At 39.2% G+C, this 19,215-nt stretch overlaps 1 protein-coding gene across 3 annotated transcripts in view; it reads left to right on the top strand.

Annotated features, from left to right (window-relative positions):
* LOC135719407 (transcription factor COE3) overlaps positions 1-19,215 on the top strand; it is a 105,177-nt gene that overhangs the window by 65,402 nt on the left and 20,560 nt on the right. For 2 of the 3 annotated variants that reach the window (XM_065242114.2, XM_065242098.2), the window contains exons 7-10: positions 1,986-2,067; positions 2,151-2,268; positions 6,042-6,175; positions 7,519-7,645. In XM_065242114.2, coding sequence (XP_065098186.1) covers positions 1,986-2,067; positions 2,151-2,268; positions 6,042-6,175; positions 7,519-7,645 — 461 coding nt within the window. The remainder of the gene's footprint in view (positions 1-1,985; positions 2,068-2,150; positions 2,269-6,041; positions 6,176-7,518; positions 7,646-19,215) is intronic. The other variant, XM_065242106.2, reaches the window with a different exon arrangement.

Below are 19,215 nucleotides of genomic sequence, written 5' to 3'. Positions count from 1 at the left end.
CAACGTCATAATCTTGTAAATTTGTAAATTTGTTATTATATTAAGGAATTAATTGCTGAGTTACTTTATTAAAAATAGTACAAAAATTGACATTTGATACAAATAACAGTTGCATTTATAATGGAGGTCAATGAAGATAAATGCACAAGAACTTTGACATTAACTGTGAGTGCATTTCCATATCAAGTTTTAGAGTACTGAAGTCTAACGGTACATTTTCATAAAAAACCCATTCACACTGATACGCAAAAATCACTAAAATGTATGCATGCAACATACTTTTCAAAAATAATCTCAGGCCCCCTTAAATGCCATTGGCATGTAAATAAACAGTTTTTAGTTGAGAACGGTGTTTATAAAAAACTACCCTTAAGTCTAAATCATTTTCTGTGACATTAGATTGCAGGCCGACAGCAGATAATGCTGATCCAGCTTGTTTTTAACTTAGATTATTCCTTTTAATGTCTGTTAGTGACACTGGACCCATTTAAAACCTGTCCTGCCTATTTCTTTCCACTCGCCCCCATTTTCCTGTCTGAGATCTCCATTCCACCCTGAGCCTTGTCATCTAACAGCACCCCCCACACTTCCAAACACTGGGCTAGTCCTGCCCTGATCCGAAGGGAGCCGGCCTGCTTTGAAGTGCTGCCGCTTTTCCAGGATGAGACCTGGAATCTCACATTCCCTGTCAACTTCTTCCCAGTGGCAGATGGAGAAGTCTAGACCTACGAGACACGCGTCACACGCTTCTCCCCCCTCCGCTCCCACATCTCGCCATCTATCTCTCTCTATCTTTCTTCGTATTCCTTCGCTCCGAGGTCTCTGCCGATCCAGGACCGGCTAAGCAGATCTCGCCCTCCGATCCGTGCAGCGTTCTCTACTTTTGGATGGTGACCAGGGTGGTGATAAACACGGTTCTTCTCTAATATCTGAGAAGAGTTTCACTTACAAAGCTTGTCTCCTGCTGTGTTTTAATTCAATCCTTATTGATCCATATCTCTCCTTCCAAGGACTCCAATATCATATGAATGGAGCTCAGGGATGGGTTCCCCCTTATTATTGTATTCCATGGCCATAAAGGGCATTAGCAGCCAACAGACCAACCCAGATCGAGTATCAGTCGATACTAGCTAAAGAGAGCAGGCTTTCTCCCTCTCTCGCTAGATTTCTCTTTTTCCCTATCTTTCCCTCCTCTCTCTTTAAGGGTCTAAAGTATATATTGTGATTATATCATGTGGTAAAGTGAGATTCAGAAAAATTGCTTGAGTTAGCACCATGTGTTTTTTTAAAGATATTGTTACTGTCTTATTAGAGAGAAATCAATGCCGTCTGAAGATAGCGCCCATTTATTTCGCAGACGGGGCTTCTCTCGCCACCGTTTCCCCCAGCATCCCTCGCTCCGTGCGCTCTGTGGGGTGGCAGCGATGGAGGTTATCCTGTGGTTAATGTGACATGGCTGTCTGCGACCTTGCTGGTTGTTAACTGCCCGGATTATTATTGTGATAATGTGGCAATTAAAAGGAAAGCACTCCATCAAAATAGTGGGGCTTATAGTCTTGGAGATGAATGCATGGAGATAACAAGCCAGGGGAAATGCATTAAGACTGCAATCCATTTCTTACTGTAGCCTACCTCCAGCAGAGGAGGCTATTATGGCTCATCTTCATTGATATCCATTCCCGATCAATAGTGCCAGGGTGAGGTAAAAAAAAACGAGTAAATCAACAAGGCCAAGTTAGTCTTCAATATAAAGGATGAAAAATCAAACCTCATCTCTAATTACACATCTTGTGTCTACACGAACGTCTGCTACGAGTCTGCATTTAGACCGGACTAAATCACTTACGGACAGCTATTAGTGCGCCACATATTGTACGACGGGTTGCCGATTGTAAATAATGCATACGGTTCCTTGTAAGGCCTATGAAGTCTCGTTGTGTTACAGCTCACACATGAAAGATGTTTGTCTGTTTTTTCTCTTCCAGATTTTTCCTGAAATTCTTCCTAAAGTGTAATCAGAACTGTTTGAAAAATGCAGGGAACCCCAGAGACATGAGGAGGTTTCAGGTGAGTATACATAATATAGAAAAAACAGCTGGTTTTGTGTGGTTTGGACACGTGACAATTAAATTGCTTTTTGGTCTCTGTAGGTGGTGGTTTCCACTACAGTGAATGTCGATGGTCATGTCCTGGCCGTTTCAGATAATATGTTCGTCCACAACAACTCCAAACATGGGCGGAGGGCGAGACGCCTGGACCCATCTGAAGGTAAGACGCACGCATTCCTGATATTTCCCATCTGCCTAATTATTATTTGCAACGTATAAATTCCTATTATGTGAAATTCAAGGCTGCGTGATATTGAAGGGAAATATGTGCGGTATGCAATGACTTGCTAAATAAAGCAATAAACGGTCCCACGTGAAAAAGAAGTACACTTCCATAATGTACTTGAAGTGCTCTATTTTTGTGCACTAATTTTCTACTTAATATACTAAAATGTCTTCTTAAGTACTTATTTTTAGCACATTTTAGTTAATATTCGAGTTACGAGTATCTTAAGGAGGACTAAAGAACAGTGGAGGCCGGTAACTTCTCTTCCGATGGGCGTGAATTCAAAATAAGTGTTCGGAGTGTCGTGTGATGCTTGTAATGTCAAAATATGTGTTTATTGCATCATGTGAATGATGTGCATCATGCATCATGTCAAAATGAGGGTTTATGATAAAAAGGGTAATGAGACGCTCAAGTTCACAAAATACTCGCAAGACACTAATTTAGCACTAAACTCTGATTACACATGAGATTAAGCGAGTATCTGGCAAAAGTGAGAATCTCTTATCACTAACCCCTTTGAAGCAGCAGGCTTGTATTTTGACATGCCGCATGATGCACATAAGTTTACACGATCCACCAAACACATATTTTGACATGACGAGCCACACACATGACGGGCTGAATACATGTTGTGATGAGCTTCGCATTGTGCGCCCTCGAAAAAGAAATCACCGGCCGCCACTGCGAATAAATTAACTCTTTCCCTGCCATTGACGAGTTATCTCGTCAATTAAGAGAAAACATTCACATAAAAAAACGTGTTCCTGATTTTTTATGTTAATCTGCAATACCGCGATTATCCACTCTGTGTATGTTTTGATAATCGTTCTGAATCTGATCTCTAACAAAATTCCTTCACAAAAATGCAAACACTTATATATATATATATTTTTTTTTGCTTATAAATGCTTAAATATGGATATTTTTCTATTAAATTACAATTTTTTTACCATTATTTTCTCAAAATTCCTTCACAAAAATGCAAACACTTAAGAGTTTATAAGCAAAAAAATAATAATATATATATATGCTTTTATATATATATATATATATATATATATATATATATATATATATATATATATATATATATATATATATATATATATATATATATATATATATATATATATATATATATATATATATATATATATACCAATTTCGTGTTTGCAAACAGAGATGACGTTTTTTGTGGGCGGAGCCAAACTGGTTGCAGAAAGTGACTGCTCCGCAGTAGGGTTGTGAAGTGTTCTAGCATTAAACCGTGATTTTTATGGATCCGGTGTTCTGTCGAAGTCTGATTCCCCTATGTTTCCCTTTAGTGCAATGTTTCTTATAGCGTTTTAATCACGTTACGTTTATTTTTTAGATAGATAAAAAGTTTAAATGGCTTGGCTGATATGCATGTATGTAATGTATATTGTTCTTTTTTGCTAAATCAATTATTTTTACAGTCTGAATCACTAAAGTACATATAAAAGCAATACTATGTATTATATATAATAGCGTTTATTAAATATTTCATCATTTTCCTGTTTTCTATTATTTCTTCCTTATATACGTGTTTTTTATAAAACTATTATAAAAGTATTATGTTTTAACATGCATTTAAAAGGCCTGTTTATATATTAATAACACTTTACATCATGTGTGTGTGTGTGTGCGCGCGCTATTTATATATTTATTAAGTATGTAAACATAATAATTTTAGAACAAACAGGAAGAAGACATAAGCTAAGATATAAGGAAATAAAAAGAAATAATAGAAAACGAAAAAAGTATGAAATATTTTTAAAAAATTGTGATATTATTGCTTTTTCAGTATAAAAAAACATTTATTCTGAATAAATTACAATTGTAATGTGATAAAAACGCTATAAGAAACACATGGAGGGATCAGACTTCCGGATATCTTCTCTACTTATTTTCTATTCTAATTATTAAAAGATTTCCAGATGATTTCCTCGCTCCATTCTGTCCGTTTAAGGGCTTATTGTAATCATAAACACCTACGTTTATCTTCAAATGATGTCTTCGATGATGGTATTCTATAAAAATGAAAGCCATCTTTTTTGGCATTCTTATTCTGACACTTAACAGTACAACAGGACATTTTCTAGTGAGTTATCTTGCTCTTTTCACTCGTGTCTAATTCATTTCCACTGTTTTTCTGCAACCGCATTACGCGCGCAGCTTGCAGTGACGTAACTGTGACGTCTACTCTAAATTGGTCTATAAAAGTTTTGTTTGTTTGTTTATTGTTTAACATATTTATTGTTTATGCATTTTGTGAAACTTTTGTGAAAATCACAAAAAAATGCTGCCAGACAACTTTTCAAAAAATGGCTGGCGGGGAACGAGTTAAGTACAAAATTAGTGAGCGAAAATAGAGCATTTAAGTACATTATGGAAGTGTACTTCATTTTTACCTGGGGTATGCAATGCGATAAGGCTTTAGGTTTGTATAAATTATATTTAAATATATTTAAAAAGTAAAAATTGTCTGTCTCGCCAGTCTTTCTGCTATCTGCATCAATATCATATGTGATTTTCGATTATTTCCATCTTGCCGTCCTATCGGAACGCATACAGCATGAGATTCAGGGTTAGCTGGATCGTACATTCTCTGAAACAAAACACAAAAGTTGTTACTGGGACGATACTTTTTAAAAGGTCCTAATATGTACCATTTTGGTACAGATATGTACTTTTGAGGTACCACTATGTATTTCTAATTTACCAATGTGTTACTTTGAGGTTCCAATATGCACCTTTTAGGTACTTTTTGAAAAGCTACCACCCCAGTGACAACTACTGTACCTTCTTATACCTTTATTTCTGAGAGTGTATTTTTAAAGTAAAGATAAATCAGGTCCTGTGCATCTGTAGGGTCGAGCTGTACTCGGTATTGTCACCTAAGAAAATTTGAGAACTTCACCTCCCCGCTGACCTCAGAACAGTTCCTACATGTAGAAATTTGCGATGAGCTCTGCGATTGTTTGGTGTGTGAACACTCTGTGGGAAAATCTTCCCAATTGAAAACAGAAAGTAGAACTGTTTAGTAATTCTCTGAAGATGGGAAGTCACTGACAGCAGTGCATTGTAGGAAACGTGTAGGCTTTCATCTTTAACGCACGAGAATACCCATGCAGATAGTAAAAAGGCAACAGCTGTTCCATTTCACACCAACAGGTGAATGCAAATCACGTCTATTTCATCTACTTATTGTCACAGGATTCTACAAAATTCCCTATTTGCACAGATGTTTACCTCCACAACAAAGAGAAATTTCAAAAGCAATCAAAAGTGACCTCAAGTTAAAACTTTTGGATGCTTTTTAAGTAAAGCACTGTTGGTTTGGCTGTTAGCTCGCCGAGCAGCGACCAATCAATTCCCGTCCATAGCCAGTGGAGACTGGGCCAGTCATTCAGTCAGCCTGTCTGCCTCCAAACTGCCTGCTCATACTGTAGACGGATTTACGATAAAAGACGAAAAAACTTAATGGTTTTATTGAGCTGAGTGGTGCATAGACACCAAAGGACAAACAGCTTCAAATGAGCTCTTACAGTCATCTGACTTACTGTTAATATTTTTTCATTCGCATTTGGGGTGTGCATACGGTTAGTTTCCCAAAAGATACTGCGAAAAAGCATTGACATCTGTCTAACACAGATAATGTGATGTGATCTTGTTTTCCGAAGCAGCCACTCCATGCATTAAAGCCATCAGCCCCAGTGAGGGGTGGACGACCGGGGGAGCCACCGTTATCATCATTGGCGACAACTTTTTCGATGGATTACAGGTGGTCTTCGGCACAATGCTTGTTTGGAGTGAGGTACGTCATAAAATACAAAGTTATTAAGCTTTGAAAATCCCATCCATTTATATAATAAGTAGTTTTACGGTTATAGACTGTTTCATCGGACGCACGTGCGGTGACGTGATACCCATCTGGTCCGAACTTTACTTCCGGTTTCAGTTTGTTTAATGGTCTGACTAGTTGCTAAACTGAACAAATACCTAGTCGAAAAGGACAATGTTTTGGTTTTCTAGGTAATCTACATGTTGTTTATTTTGCTTGTTATATAAATAAACTATGTTTAAAGTACTTTATTTATTAAAAGTGTTATTTATTCCTAGCGGAGTTTACTGCTAATGTGTTGACCACGAAAGCCGCTTGTTTATGTTGTAACTGCTGAAACCGTCTATAAATTAACTATTTTATTTTCTTGTTTTCGAAATACTTTGATCAACAGTGTTGGGGGTAACGCATTACAAGTAACGTGTATTACGTAGTAATATTACTGTTCTGATGTAACGAGTAAAAATACGCATTTGAAAAATTACTTTTTCAAAAAAGTAATGCAAGTTACTTTTTTAGTTTAATTAATTTGATTAAAAAATTAACTGAATTAAACTAAACTAAACGTAGTCACATTATGTTATATAATATGCCTGTTATATAAAAAACACCTGCAAGGCCTGAAAGAGATCAAGCCTCAGCCAAGAAAAAGTAACGCAAAAATAACTTAAAAGTAATGTAAGCATTACTTTCCATGAAAAGTAACTAAGTAATGCAAGTTTTGGGGAGTAACTTAATATTGTAATGCATTACTTTTAAAAGTAACTTTCCCCAACACTGTTGATCAAGCTTATTTTTAAAAATAAAAAGGTTTCAAGCAATTTTGCAATTAAAGACTTCTTATAGCTGTCCAAACACAGTGCAGACGTCTAGTCTAAAACTCTGCAAAATTTGGGCCATCAGTACAAATTTTATAGACATCTAACCATAGCCCAAAAATAAATGAAATAAAATAAATAAATGAAGCCAAACCCCATACAGTATCATATCATCTTGCAAGTTATCTTGGTAAAAACGATGTAACAAAATTCAAGTTTATTTTGGCTGAAAGTGAATTACTCATAGCCTGACTCATATCGAGTCTATAGTTAACCTGGATGGTGAAACGATGGCTATTGCTTGCTGGGAACCTAACGTTTAATGACTCCCATTTTCAGAGGCCAAAAAACTACAGCATCTTCCACAATATACGGCTAAAATCTATAAGCTGTGTCTTTTAAGTAACGAATCCCTCTTTAGCTCCAATATCACTTGTTTATATACTGGAGAAAGTGCTTGTGTATTGACCACTGAACGTGTTCTCCGATGGCTTCCAGCTCATCACACCTCATGCTATCCGGGTGCAGACACCCCCTAGACACATCCCTGGGGTCGTGGAGGTCACACTTTCCTACAAGTCCAAGCAATTCTGCAAAGGAGCTCCGGGGCGCTTTGTCTACACAGGTATACAACACTTACCACCGCCTGGAGCGTTTACAGTACCAGCATCACAATACATTTCTATCACGTTTTAACAGGTTGATCTTTTTGTCCTTAAGTATTGTAGCATGCAAGCTTTTCTGTCCATAAAGACGATTTCCCAAGATGACACGCTGGGTTCACAATACCGGCTGTGTCTTAAGCTTTGGCCAATGTCCGTTCTCCTGCGTCCGACAGGCAGGGCGAGTATCATTTAGTCAAATCGATGCTTTTCATATGCCGATTAATCCAGATGCCAGTCAAGGAAGGCGAAAGGTCAGATCTAGGACTGTTTGGTCCGATAAGAAAATGTCAGGGCTGTGTTCGGTCTGTCTGTAAAACATCAGCTTTATCTCAGTGTATTTCCCACTCTCTTTGTTCAACCCGCCTCTCATTCAGATGCACTGGCCGTGTAAGCAGCAAAAAGAGACACTTTTACAATAGAGAGGACGAGTCTGTCTTACTGTCGGCCGTTCCTTTGCAATGCTAATGTCTGAAGGTGATTTGACTGACAGCTGTACAGCGCATCGCTTTTATGAATCGTGCATTGAGAATAGCTTAAAAAGTTCAAAAGAATATTCTCAATGCAAAGGCGCTGTTGCAAATGTTAAAGATGAATAATAAAGAACTGTAGGATATCTTAGAATCGGAAAGCAGAGATAGAACTAAATGTAAGGTCAAACAAGATGTCATAGTGGAGACATAGCTACAATAAATATCTCAAAAAACCGATAAGAGGCCCCATTGACTTCCATAGTAGGATAAAAGAATACTATGGGATTCAATGGGGCTCATGATTGGTTTGGTTACAAACATTCCTTTTGTGTAAAATTTCTACACGTTTGAACGTGTGAACTACCTTTATTCATATATTTTATTTTGGACACTGCATGCATAATCCTTTCGTTTCCCATAATGCATCTCTCGTACACTGTAAATTAGATTCACACATACATATTTTAGTTTGTGGATGCACGGCTGTCCGTCTAGCAACTTATTTATTGTGCCAGAGATGTGTGATATTCATGAATGTGAAATAAAGCAGGCTTTTAAATACTAAATAGGCAGACTGTGTATAATTGACGAGAGAGCATCTAACCTCAGTGATGTCTTTCCCACAAGAGATTTCCCATAAGCCCCAGTGAGCTCAACTTTACACCGCATTCCAGCTCGAATCAAACTCGCTCCTTATCGTCAGACGCGTCCAAATGAACGCCAGCCAGTTTGAATGTTTTGAAAGGGATACATTTAGGTCATCAGAAATTAAGCATTCGGGCCGCAGGGATTGGGAGGGGATTTTGGTGGATGCGTACTGTACATTAAGCGAAGAAACTGGCATCTATGCTCAGACACAAATTATTTTTATCATATTCATTTCATTACCAGTAATGGACCCCAGAAATGCATCAAAGAGAGCCAATGTGCTCGTTGCGCTGATTATAGCTGACTGTCTTATCTTTGGCGGAGCAGGGAGCAGAAAGACAAGTAGCAATGCTTTGAGACATGTCTTCTGTGCAAGTGGGATGGTAGTGTTAACATCAGCACAGGAAGTGATCTCATCAGACTGAAGCATCTGGAGCTGTTGTAGGAAAATTGCACCTCTATGAAACTGCTGGCTGTTGCATTGCTGTTGTTAGCGCTAGTGTTGGGGAAGCTACAATACTCTGAAACCCTTTGACTGTGCGTTCATACAAGACACGAATGAAGCGAATAAATCATGATGAACATTTTGAGTTAACTCACTTCATTCGCACGTGAAATTTGCATCATTCACGCCTGAATTTCAGACACGAATACGCTCAATTTGCCAGTTTTAGCTAGCTTGAATATATATAAATATAGCCGACATTATTACGTCGTAATCATGTTGCTACTAGAGCAAGTTCCTGATTGGTTAAAGCGGTGTGAATATCCGCCAAAGTTCAGATTTTTCAACTCGTGCGTTTCACACTCGAAATGCTCAATTCATGCAACGGATGTCTTATCGCGTCTTTGCATAATATCGAAATCGCTTTATTCGCAGCTGGTGTGAACGCACCATGACATTGAGGTTATGTTTATAGAGTGCCTCATGGATGACATATTTTTGTACCCGAAAGTAAGCAGGGAACTGGTTCTCTCACCAAAAAGCCCATTCATTTTTTTTCATAGATTTTTGGATTATGGCAAAAAAATAAGCTCTGTGTTTCACAAAAGTTTATAACGAGGGCTGTCAAAAGATTAATCACGATTATTTGCATACAAAATAAAAGTTTGTTTTTGCATAATATATGTGTGTGCACTGTGTGTAATTATTTTCTATATATAAATACACAAACATGCATTAAAAAAAAAAACTTGTTTGTGTGTATTTATGTGTACATAATAATTACACACAAATATTTTATGCAAACACAAACTTTTATTTTGTATGTGATTAATTGCGATTAATCTTTTGACAGCCCTATTTATAAAATGTACATGTTTTGTCCAACAAGATAATCTTCACAGACGAACAAAACCTTTATACATTTTAAAGTCTAAACGCGTTTACTAGAAATGAAAAGCTAGCCTTAGGCTACATGTGAACTACACTACGGTCTCTCGACATCAACAGCATCACCACAAAGCTTCCGACAGATTTTGTAAAGCTTTAAAAAGTCACGAGTAGAGGTATTACTGGTGTGTTTTATGCCTTTGATGATATGAAAATATCTTGGGCTTATGTTAACCCAAGATCGTATTTAAAAAGTTACACCAAAACCCCATTTAAAAAATCCAATGACTTTTGGACGATGAAGCAGGAAGTGCTAAAATGCTAACTCACTTCCGGGTTTGCTTACAAAATATGTCATCCCTGCGGCACTATAGCATTAACAGCATTTGAAAAGATCCATTTACACTAAAATCAACATCAATAAAAAAATCATAATTTATAGATGTCATTGAACTAAATGAATTGAAATAAATATTATTATACAAAAAAGGAAAAGGCTACAAAAAAAATGTAAATTAAAGGCACTCTGGGACACTCTGGAAAAGGGAGTCTGGCCGATTACAAAAACACACTTGTAGCCAATCAGAAGTAAGTGGCGTGTCTACTAACCGACATCGTTGCCTGGGTTGCGTATGTGTGGGGCGGGTCTATCAAAAGAAGGTCAAGATTCTATTGGGGTAGAGGCGTGTTTGTTTAGGTGTTTTCAAATGTCAACATTGGCTTTCAGAGATCATGCACCCCGCCTTTAATCATCCAAACACAGTTGATCAGACTTCTAAAGGTTAGGTGATTATGTCCAATACAATGTGTATAAGGCATTTTGTTGATTGACCCCCCCAGGTACTCCTCAGCACTAGCTAAAGGACCACCGGGATATGTCAAAGATTGGCTCTTGTGGCACGGGCTAGTTAGGACATCTTGTAAGATTAGCAGAACGTTAAGTCCATTCTCACTTTTTGTGTTGCAGCTGGTACCTGATAACTATTACCGCACTCTTTCTCACATTTACCCTCTTCTGTCTCGTTCTCCCATCGGAGAGATCTTCTTCACTTCAATTCTGTGTTAGTTCTGCTTTCTGCCTGCATGCATCATTAAGTCCTTCAGTCTACCAGCGCTTGTCTCTTTCTCTCTCTCGCTCTCTCTTTCTCTCTCTCTCCAGGGGTTTAGACTCCCCAGGTGTTAGGTTTGGAGGAAGGAGGGCGAGATGAGTGTGAAGTGCCTGAGGGTATTGACTTTCCTGGGAAAACACAGCTCTCTAAAATCAGTAGCCAAATACTGCAATAACTCAACAGCCATTGATCGTCTTTCCCCTACGGCCACATTGATCTATACATTACAAGCTTTGAGACTGGCGGCATGGATCCAGCTTACGCTAACACAACCCTCCCAATCGTCAGTTACTTACTGCCACTGCCGTAGTAATCATAATAACGCATGTGACGAGAAGTAATGTATTCGGTTTGATGACAGAATCGTAGTACATCATGCATCCAGTCTGTTATAGCCTGTTAGCTTTTTAGCATAAAAAGCTAGCAGTGTGCCGAAGAAGATGTGTTTGTGAAACCTGAAGGCAACAGTTTGAATAGTGTTTTTATTAGAAAGTTAATTCTTGAGTAGTATTTTTTCTACTATGGAAGTCAATGCTGCTTCTGTTTCCTGCGTCATTACAAATATTTTCCTTTGTGTTCAGCAGAACAAATAAATGTATACAGGTTTGTTCGATGACAGAATTTTTATTTTTGATTAAACTAACCCCTTTAAGGAATTTTTTTTGGCATTATTAAGAATCTAAAAAACATTAAACGCATAAAATTGTACTTGATTAATTTAATTGCAGTCAAGGATATGCATCAGTTGTATCTGAAGCATCCTTCCATGATGGAGGCTTTATTCCCCTAGCGGTGCTGTATGCATTCCAAGCAATTGCACAATATCTAGGAGACAGCGGCTGAGAGTACTGAAGGTGCGGGACTGTTAATATGAAGTACACTGGTCTCTAGGGCAGCTAACTGCCTGTCAGAACATGCCTGATGTCTTTCAGGCTGATAGCCTTTGGCATTGCAAACAAGAGCTGTAGCATCTTTGCCGGTTAAGACCTTTGGTTTAAAAAAGTATGGGGTGCCCTAAATAGGGTGTCGGGTTGGACAGTGGCAGAATTGACGACCTTCTTGTCCACTTGCCCAACTAGTTTCCTTGTCCTTTTTCTCTCCTTTAAGCAGCAACTGTAGAAAGGTGGTTGTTTTGAAGCTAATGGCCACCATGGGGTTGTAGACTAGGCTGGATTGCTCCCAGGGGGTTAAGTTGAGCGTATGTGGATTTCTTTTTGGTCGCTAAATCTTCATCTGCAGTGCACAAGGACACACTTCATGCATTAGGGTATTGCCAAAACTGAAGGGTAAAACTTTATAGGGCTTATGAACGTTTTTGAGCTGCATCTCTGTTGAGAGTCTTGTGGAAATGCAGGGATGCAATGCTGGAACAAACGTTGGGAATCTGTGTAAGGGTGGGATTGGATGTCAAAGCCACACTACAAAGATTTTCTCAATCTAGTTTGAGTGAATGTAATTGCCACAGCCTGGGGCCAGAAGAGTTGATTGGAAAACCAAGGAGAGCCCAGCTGGTATGCAACTTAAAATCACTGGCTGGTTTTGGAACCTGCTTTTTGTGTTCTCACATCAGCCAGAAGTTTTGGCACCGTCCGGCGTACAGGCTCTTTAAATCTGGCACTTAAGTCTAATGGCACAAGCTCGGTGGACACGGTGCCTGATGTTTCTCAAAGGCCTTTCCTATAGAGGCAGCTCGGAGAGGGACCAGGAGCAGTTCACTTGTTGCCCAGACCGTGGAACAATGGGCCACTTTGTTACCTTTTCATCCTCAGTACTGGCAGATGGAACACATTAGTGGAACGTTTCACTAGATGAGCTACGCAGGGCTGCTGAGCACGTAGAACAGGACCTGGCATGATGTCATTATTACATATGGTTACTTCACAGTTTGGATGTGTTCGAGAGTCTCACTGTAGGAGGTTGTCTGTCAATATCATACTGACTATAGTAAATGTTAGTCAGTTGCTTTAATAGTAGCTGAAGTGAACCTTAACAGTTTACAGTTTCAATGCAGTTTATAACTGATGTTTCAATGCAGCTTCAAAGGGCTCCAAACGATCCCAACCAAGGCGATTATCTAGCAAAAGAATAATCATTTTCACCAAAAAACAACATTGTTGTATGTGGAAGTGTGCGTTTCACACGTGTAATGCATGACCTTTCATAATCCGTAAGGTCGCGCTGGCATGTCACAACGCTAGTGCAAGACAAGAAGTTGTGGTTTAAAAGTACATAACTTGTGGAAAAGCAAAACAAGTGAAGTAGAGGTGATGTTAATACTCCAGCTCCCTTCTTTTAACTTCACTCATTCACTCTCTTTTTCTTCCCCTCTCCTTGGAGACCAAGAAGTGACGCTGTCCTAATGATTACCGCTTGCATCCGTTTGCCTCGCCGGCTAGATATGTTAATCATCTTCTGGGTAATTGCCTCTGTATCGCCTTGATTACGTTGAGTGACACGTCAAGGAAGTGTGCCTTGGTACACCACCTGAGGAGCCTGTTATTATTTTGGAGTCACAGCCTAAAGTGTCCCCCCGTGAAACGACTAATTACCCAGCATTGGTTCCAAGGGTCTCCTCTTAAAGAGAAAAGTGACTCCTTTGATAGGGATATGAATTGAGCAAAGGCACAATCCCCTGGTGGAGAAAAGCCCTTTGCAGCTCATCAAACGCTCACATCCTCTTCTTACATCCCACTGATCTTATCTCACATGTGATGACAGACACCAGCGAAGTGATATAACAAGCTTGCGATTTCTTGAAATAAAGTTGCCCCATCACGCCCCTTTTATTTTAGTAAGCGAGAATCATTTGATGGTGATCTACCCAATAAAGCCAGACAGTGTTTCAGGGTGTGATGTCACACAGGGGTAAATTGAGGTCAGACCACGTATCTCAGCTTTCCTAATTGCTGCCATAACAGCGAAGTGCGTTCAAGCCGTAATTAAAAGTGTGTGGTTTGTTTCAGTGTGAGCGGAGATCTCTGTTGTCTGTGTGCTTGAAGGGGCCGGGGTGGGCTTCTCTTCATCTTCCCTGGTGGCTCTCCACTTTAAAGAAGCCTGCGCGGCCTGCCTCTACTGTCAATCACAGTTTAAAGTTCATGAAATTTCTATGAAGATCGATCCATCCAGGGAAGAGGAGGTAGGGGTGTTTGAGGATTGCAAGGGTTAGAGATGGGGGAGCGGTCCGTAATGATTGATCAGAACTTGCACTTTGAATCTCACTTCTTGTTTTATTTCTTCAGAGTGGTGTGGTGGGTGAAGTGCATTCTGATTTTTTCTCCATAGCAGAAGCTCATGGCCACATGGGCTTGCATCTATTTTCGCACGTCGCAACCTTTTTGATGCAAGGACTAGACGGATGGGTTTGAATCAATGGCACACGATAGGGGGTCTTCAGACGTTTGTCAACATGCCAGATCGCCGACCTCACTGCGATAGCAGAGCGACACTTGACAGACTAGAGGAGGAAAACAAATCACTTCCTTTCCATTCACACCCATCACGTCACCCCGTTGTGCATCTGCAAATGTCTTGCCCCTAAAGAGTAGACGACCGATCTAAGTGCAAGCTACCCATCTGCAGGTGGAAGAGCCGCTCGGAGCGATTCTCTCCCATATCAATCATGTAGCACATGAAAATGAGAAATTGAGGCGTGTTGTGTTGGAATCCAACCTGGCATCAAATTCCCCATTCCATCAAAGCGCCTCCCACAGATGGAGCAGGGCTTGATCAAGTGTTTTAGACGGACTGTGGGCTCCATCTGAAATCGTTCAGTCTGTGTTAAAAGGAGAAATAGCCTCTATCTGAATGCCGCAAATGCAAGGTTAGGATGGTGGCCGAGGGGCGTGACTATGCTTACAATCAAAGCATCATGTGGCTTAAAGAGGAGAGAACAGGAATGGATATGTTACCTAAACAGCTCCCATGTTGTAAAGACAGACGCCATCAGGGAGAAGAGAAACATGATCAGTCAGGGGCCCTTTTGGAAAGTGGGGACAGGAGAATGTAAATAGAAAAACAGAGGGTAAATACTTGTAAGCCCAACGGAGAGCATCGATGTAAACAAATGCAGACTAAATGTATACATATTTGCCGGTAGACGGGTTGGTATAGTGGGGATTGCGATTTTCAGAGGTTTGGGAAATGAAGTGTTTTTGGAGGTCTGATCGAGATGCAGGCCAACTCACAATGACTTTTAAACCTCAAGTGTTTCAGTAACTTTTATGCATTAAAGGGGACATTTAACAAGACTTTTTAAAGATGTAAGATACATCTTTGGTGTCCCCAGAGTACTAATGTGAAGTCCTAGCTCAAAATACCATATAGATCATTTATTACAGCATGTTAAAATTGCCACTTTGTAGGTGTGAGCAAAAATGTGCCGTTTTTTTGGGTGTGTCCTTTTAAATGCAAATGAGCTGATGAAATTCAAACACTGATCACCATAATGGTGCTTTGTTGAAATTGAACCTTAATTGTACTGTCAATTATTCTCTCTCTTTCTATGCACTAAATGGCAGTGCCGTGGTTGGATAGTTACAGATTAAGAGATGGTATTATTATAAAAAGATCCCCTTATGACATCACTAGGGGAGTCAAATTTCAATTACCTATTTTTTCACATGCTTGCAGATAATGGTTTACTAGAAGCACTGGGAACCAAATTATAGCACTTAAAGATGTAAAAGTCAGATTTTCATGACTTTCATGTCCCCTTTAAGAAGTTCAGTGCATTCAAACTATACACTGAGTGAGTGCATTCACTGGGAATTTAACCCATGACCTATCTTATAGTGCCATGCTCTATTACCTGAGCAACAGGAATAACCTTATTAAAACCATTTCAACCAAGGCTGCGGTCCAAAACCGCCTATTTCCATACTATATAGTAGGCAAAGAGCAGTAGGCGAGGCGAGCAGTATGTCCGAATTCATAGTATTTGGAAAACAGTAGTAGTACCCGGATGACCTACTACTTCCGGCAAGATCCCGAAGAGTTCATTCAATGGACGCTTTGCTATCACGAGAGAAGTTATCCAAAAAAGATGACGAAGGGGTGTTGTTTTATTAAAAAATCTCCCGGGTCTGGCGCTAGCACTTTTAGCATAGCTTAGCACAATCCATTGAATCTGATTAGACCATTAGCATCGCGCTAAAAAAGAACCAAAGAGTTTCAATATTTTTCCTATATAATACTTAACTCTGTACATTGTTTACTAAGACCAAGAGAAAAAAAAGATTTGCGATTTTATAGTCACATATGGCTAGGAACTATATTCTCAAACTGGCGTAATAATCAAGTACTTTGCTGCTGTAACATGGCTGCAGGAGGTGCAATGATATTATGCAGAGGCAGAAAGTAGTTCCCTGCCTTTGAAAGTTACTAAGAGGACTATTTTCGGCTGCTGTGTAATATCATTAACATTGGCTGCTAACGTATTTTTTGCATATTAAAGTAGACGCTATCTGACTAAGCTCGCACTATTTAATGCGCACTTCCGGTGTATGATACCTCCAAGTTGTCCTAGATGTGACGCAGGACTTCGGTGTGCGACCCCTTTACTCCCAGCCTCAGGCCAATCAGAAAAAAACAGAATCCATTAAGAGTCTGATCAAAAATGATCATTTAAAAAACATGACATGACACCTTTAGAGCGTTTTGCATCTGAGCGCTTATATTTTTCAGCATTTTTTGGTAATGTCTGTTCTTTTAATTCTCTCCAATATCAGACTCATTAGTCTATCATGAGTTGGTAAGTGTTGCGTGGTTGCCCAGCGAGCCCTATATGACCTCTGTGTAGCGTGTAATAAGACGAGAGAGGTATGCTGGGATTGATTTGAGAGTTGCACGCACAATGTCTAATTTGCTAGATAGATCGAGCCACGGCGAGCCGTGCGCAATCCAGGTTAACTGCCTGCTATAGGTCAAGCGTTCTCTGTTTTTGCGTGAGAGGATTGTGATGTGTCGAAGGGCGTAGATGATTTAGACTTGATCTTGGGTTACGCTGCGGTACACGCGAGAAGAGGATTGTAGAAAGCATTATAGATACAGTACAAGTATACAGAGATCCATTTTACCCAATTCTATCCTGTTTGTGGCATCTCATTGTGTTGTAGTGTCCCACTGGACATCTGAAAGGGGAAATCATATTAATCTTCCACGGTTTCCTCGCGCTCCAAAGCCACATTCTGTTTAGCATCAGTAGATCTCTGCGGATCTGCTCTGTTGTTCAAATGTGAGAGATAGAGAGAAAAGAGACATGCAGCCCCACAGCGCCTGCAATAAGGAGATGATTAAATTAATAATAAATATACATCCCTCTCTTCGTCTCATCTAACGCACCCGCTCGCTCGTGCTCGCCCTCTTGCCACCTCTTCACCGAACTGCATTATCTTTCCCTTTTCCAAATCACACGTCAGGCACCGCAAAGGCGCGTGGATGGCTGAGAGGAAGGGAGAAAAAATCAATACAAATTACGACAGAGAAAGTGGCACTGATGGCTAGAATTGCAGCATATGTTTACACTAAATCAGGCAATCTATCTTCATATGGGCTGTGTAATGCAGGCGGGGTCAGGGTTCGGCCCGCGCACACACACTCTCCAATTACTCCCACTTCTCCGCGGGAGGCAGCCGTATCGATTGGCTGAGAGGACACAGGCCCTGCAGGCAGCCAATGGGGCGCTGGGGTCAAAGTTCAGGGGGATTTTAATAAGAGAAGTAATGGGCTTAATTTCTTGGGGGGGTGATAGAAAGACAAACCCCTCCTCTTTGTGTCTCCTGTCCACTGGTTCATTAAAGTACAAGTTTTATGTGATTGATTTGTGAAATTGCTATCATCACAGATGTTATTTCCTTCTTTCTCCTTCCTTTCTTGCTTTTTTATTTCTTTTGTTCTAATTTTCATATTCTTTTATTGTTCTTCCATTCCTTTCTTTCTAACCTCATTTCTTCCTTCCTTAATTCTCTTTATCTTTTTGTTCCTATTCTTTCTTTCTTTCTTCCTTCCTTTTATTTCTCTTTTTTAGTTCTTTTGGTCTAATTATTTCTTACTCTTTTATTGTTCTTCCTTTTATCCATTTGTCTTTTTTATCTTTTTGTTATCTTCCTTCCTTCTATCCTTCCTTTTTCTTATTCCTTTCATCCTTTCCTCATTCATTTTCTTACTAATTTTTTTTATTCCTAACCGCTTTCTTCATCCCTTCCTTCCCTTCATCCCTTCTTCATCTTTTTGTTCCTATTCTTTCCTTCCTTCCATCAATCCATCCATCCTTCACTTTTCTTATTCCTTTCATCGTTTCTTTCCTTTTTCCTTCTTACTATATATTTTCTTCCTTTCTTTCTTCCTAACCACTTTCTTCCTCCCTCCCTTCTTTCCCTTCATTTTTTCTTCATCTTTTTTGTTCCTTTTCTTTCTTTCATTCTCTTTTTTAGGTCTTTTGGTCTAATTTTTGTATTGTTGTTTCTTGCATCCCTCCACCTATCCTTCCTTTCCTTACTTGCTTACCTTATTTCTTTCTTCTGTTCTTTTTTCCTCTCAGTCCTTATTTTTCTAACAATTTTTTTTCTTTCTCATTTTTAGTTCTTTTGGTTGAATTATTTCTTACTCTTTTTCTTTTATTGTTCTTCCTTCCCTTCTTCCTTTCTTTCCTTGCTTCCTTCCCTTCTTTCTTCCTTCTGTTCTTTTTCTCTCCTTCCTTTATTTTCTTACTATATTTTTCTTCCTTTCTTTCATCATAACCTATTTTCTTCCTCCCTTCCTTCATTTCATCCTTTCTTCATCTTTTTTGTTCCTTTTCTTTCTTTCATTCTCTTTTTAAGTTATTTTGGTGTAATTCTTCTATTATTGTTCTTCCTTCCGTCCATCCATCCAACCTTTCCTTATTCATTTAATCCTTTCTTTCCTTCCCTACCTTCTTTCTTTCTTCTGTTCTTTTTTCCTCTCATTCCTTAATTTTCTAACAAATTCTTTCT

Source organism: Paramisgurnus dabryanus, chromosome 16, assembly GCF_030506205.2.
Source record: "Paramisgurnus dabryanus chromosome 16, PD_genome_1.1, whole genome shotgun sequence".
Classification (NCBI taxonomy): Eukaryota; Metazoa; Chordata; class Actinopteri; order Cypriniformes; family Cobitidae; genus Paramisgurnus; species Paramisgurnus dabryanus.
Note: the sequence above shows the minus strand (reverse complement) of the source record. Positions and strands in the feature narration are given on the sequence as shown.